Below are 3,770 nucleotides of genomic sequence, written 5' to 3' on the forward strand. Positions count from 1 at the left end.
AAAATCAACTTTTTCCACATTATTTATTTTTCAAAATCAGCTCCAATGGTTTAAAATACAATAGCTGCGCATTTTAGTCGCAAACTATGCAGTGAAATTGTTTTTTATTTCATTTATTATTATTTTAAGGTAATTTGCAGACAACCCCTTAACGGAGAACAATTTGTTGGAGTTGACGAAAAACAAACATTATCATCCTCTTTGAAAGCTTGTTTAGGTTAAAAAAGACATTAAGAGGCCAGAGCTGCGGAAATTCATTGGGAGGCGGTTAACATGCATGGGCGGTAGCTTTATTTGAAATTTCCTCCTTATTTCATAGTTACACCGGCACTCATTTCGAAAACGCAGTCGAAAAATGCGTCTGGTCACTTCCCTGATCGTTTCCTTATCACTATACAATCTTTTTTCTTGTTATCGGGCTAGGCGTGATGAAAGAAATAAAGGTCCATTTTACTCTCGAGTGGACAGCGGACAAATTGTGTCGATTGAGGAAGAGAACGAACTGTTCGCGTCTAGCGGAATTTGCCAGTCAGAAAACCGGTCAGTTCTGAACACATGCGAGAATAAAACGAACAGCGCAGTTCGGAAATGGCAAGAACTCCAACTCGCTTCGTGTTTCTGTGATGATTTTTGTCATTTTTATGGTGATTGTTGCGCCGATCTTGTGGGACAGTTTGATTACCAAGGCAGTGCACTGACTTGCCGAAAACTGAGAGATCCGGTTAGTTATTTTAACCCTATTTACGTTTATCAAGAATGCCCGGAAAAGTGGGATGATCCGCTAGTTGCAGATTTGTGCAAAATGGAAGCAATGGAAAGGAAATCTAAAAATCTATATTATGACCATCGCCAGGATATACCTGTGTACAGCAAATCTTCGAGAATATTCTACAGGAATGTATACTGTGCTATTTGCAATGATGACCTTAATTTGGAAAAATGGAGTACTTATCTGTACTGCAATGGTTCGCCCAATGCTCCGGATGCAGGTTTTGAAGACTCGCCAGATTTCAGTACTGCTTCTTATGATCCGCGAACTAATAGTTACCGTGGAGTTCAGATTGAGGGCGTATCCAGAAACTGCTTTATTGTCATAAAGAACTTTAGACTTGATAGATTATTGGAGGAGTATGGCGCAAGACTGTGCAAAAAGGTTGTGGGAGAATGTCCAAGCAACGCCGATTCTAAAACGGCAAAAATGTGCAGGCAATATTCTTCTTATGTTTATGAGTTGAATAATATATACGCGCAGCGTAAAGTTTTCAAAAATTTTCACTGTGCTATGTGTCATGGTACTCCTGCAAAAGATTTGAGCTGTGTGGATCCTGTAAGTCGTGGTTTCAGCTCACCACTACCACCGAGTCAAAGACTCAGCTTGTCCTTGCTGTTCGACTTCAACTTTGGCGGTGATGGTGGTGGTGGAAATACTTGTGAATTAACCAAAGGTCAAATATGGGATCCTCTATTTCGTCAATGTCAAAACGTCACGTGTGGAGCTCTTTATAAAAGAAACGGGAATAAATGTGTGCCAATATCGCCGAATAAGACGGATGAGGATTCCGTCAATAACTGTTTAAGAAAAGTGTTAAACAAAGAAATGTTTACATTCCTGCCCGATGGTAGAGTGTATGTTAATATCTCCGGTGAAACTTTCAAATCTGATGAATTCGAAATTATCACGAAAGAAAATGATGATGTAATTCAGATTGCAGTTTGTTGGGACGTAGATACGAATCTGATGCCTAATTTTCACATTCATTACTGGTTAACTGTCATAACGCTAAGTATATCAATTGTTTGCTTAGTATTGCATCTATCAGTGTATGGAATGTTCAAAACACTGAGAAATTGCCCTGGTAAGATTCTGATGTGCCTGTCCTCATCACTTCTTTGTGGTCATTTTTCGCTTCTACTTGGATCTTATTTTGTTCAAATAACTTGGTTGTGCTATGCCAACAGCTTACTGATGCATTTTGGATACATCGGTGCTTTCACTTGGATGAGCGTAATGGCTTTTGATATCTGCAGAACATTCTCCGCGATCCAATCTAAAAGCTCCAATAAGGATAGAACATTCATAAAATATTCGATTTATGCTTGGTGCTCTGCGATATTTGTTGTAGCTTTAAGTGTCATCGTCGATAACTTGTTGGCATCTGACAACAAATTCCGACCAAGGTATGGAAATCCTATTTGTTGGTTTAACCACAGATATGGATTAATTGTGTTTTTTACTGTACCAGTGGCTGTTTTGCTTCTTGCCAATATAATCTTGTTTGGAAGGACAGCTTTAAGTTTGCGGGAAGTGTCTCGTCAAACAAAACTGGTTAACAATTTCTCAGAGAAAATGAGGTACTTTTTGTACCTGAAACTTGCAGTTGTGTTAGGATTAACTTGGATTCTGGGCTTTGTTGCTGGTGCAGCTGGGATTAATGCTCTTTGGTATCCATTTATTATTTTAAATGGTCTTCAAGGAGCTTTAATATTTCTCTCCTTCACAGTAAAAAGGAACATTTTGAATATGCTAGCTATAAAGTTTAGGCTGCGTTCCGATAAGTACACAATGAGTAAGAGAACGGGTTTCAAGGCAGCCATGTATACGAGTTTGACAAACTTAACATCAATGTCAATCAACTTATCTTCACAAATGTCTACTTCTTCAGAAAGTAAAGACATGTTGAAATCTGTGAGAAAAATTAATCCAGATGTAGTACTAGAAAAAGTTAACTCAAAATGAAATGTTTTTTTTTTTTAAATATTTTTTTGGAAACTATTCTGCTGATTCAGTATTTTGTAAGTATTAGTTTATAGAAGTGTAAACACGAAGGAGATTATAACTGATTTTTGGACAAGTTTATTATGACTTTGAATTTCAGGTACGTTAGCATACCAAATTTGCATCTTATATGTAACAAAGTAGAAGTTTTGCATAGCAAATGCAGGCAATAAGCTAATTCAGTTATGTTTGTGAGTAGATGGATGCAAACGCAAATTTAATAAATTTTCGTGTTTCATAATACAGTTATTTTTAACAATAATATAATAATTTTTGTGTTACATAGCAACTTCAGATTACATATTCTTCTGATTCTGACATATTCTTCTGATTATGATTTTTATCAGTTCATTCCTTTTAGACTCTTCGGGTATGCTAGATAATCTTTTTTTCGCATTTTCAATTCATAACGTAGAGTCTTATATGCGTAATATAGGAATTATAGTGTTAATATAGGAATTCAATTGCAACATAGTTTATGTGTTACTTAGAGAATTTAATTACGTTGACTGCTAACCCAATTAAAGTTGTGATTTGCTGTAAAATAATGCAAGCAAACAGTGATATTTACCTGTTTCTTAATAATAATAATAATTCATAGTTACCATTAAAGGTACTTTAGAAAATGTATAGAAATTTCCTATTTGTAACATAGTGTATTATATGTGTATCATAAACTAGTAATTTATTTGTAGATGGTATTTTATAGTAAATGGCACACATAGTGAATAGTTTTTGTATTGATCACTCGAATTGCTTATTTTCAGTATTAAAATGTGTAATGAAATCTAGTTACTAAATATTTATTTTAATATTAAATAAAAACAAATATTCAAAAAAAATTTTTCAGAATATTTACTCTTGTTAATATTTGTTTTTTTGAGAACAAGACAAAAAATTAGCCCTCTTTATTTAATAGTTTGCAATGACTTACAGTTAGCCGAAAAATAATATTTTTAGGATTAATTTTTATAGAATAATATTAACATTAAGA

General features: G+C 34.6%; 1 protein-coding gene across 1 annotated transcript; it reads left to right on the forward strand.

Annotated features, from left to right (window-relative positions):
* The first annotated feature begins 220 nt into the window (after window positions 1–220).
* LOC107436178 (uncharacterized) lies at window positions 221–3,567 on the forward strand. The gene has a single exon (XM_016047782.4). It carries the CDS (start codon window positions 356–358, stop codon window positions 2,735–2,737), a length of 2,382 nt encoding a protein of 793 aa, XP_015903268.3. The 5' UTR covers window positions 221–355; the 3' UTR covers window positions 2,738–3,567.
* The last annotated feature ends 203 nt before the right edge of the window (window positions 3,568–3,770 follow it).

This window comes from Parasteatoda tepidariorum, chromosome 9 (genome assembly GCF_982258835.1).
Source record: "Parasteatoda tepidariorum strain Cologne lab strain chromosome 9, Ptep-v5.0, whole genome shotgun sequence".
Lineage (NCBI taxonomy): Eukaryota > Metazoa > Arthropoda > Arachnida > Araneae > Theridiidae > Parasteatoda > Parasteatoda tepidariorum.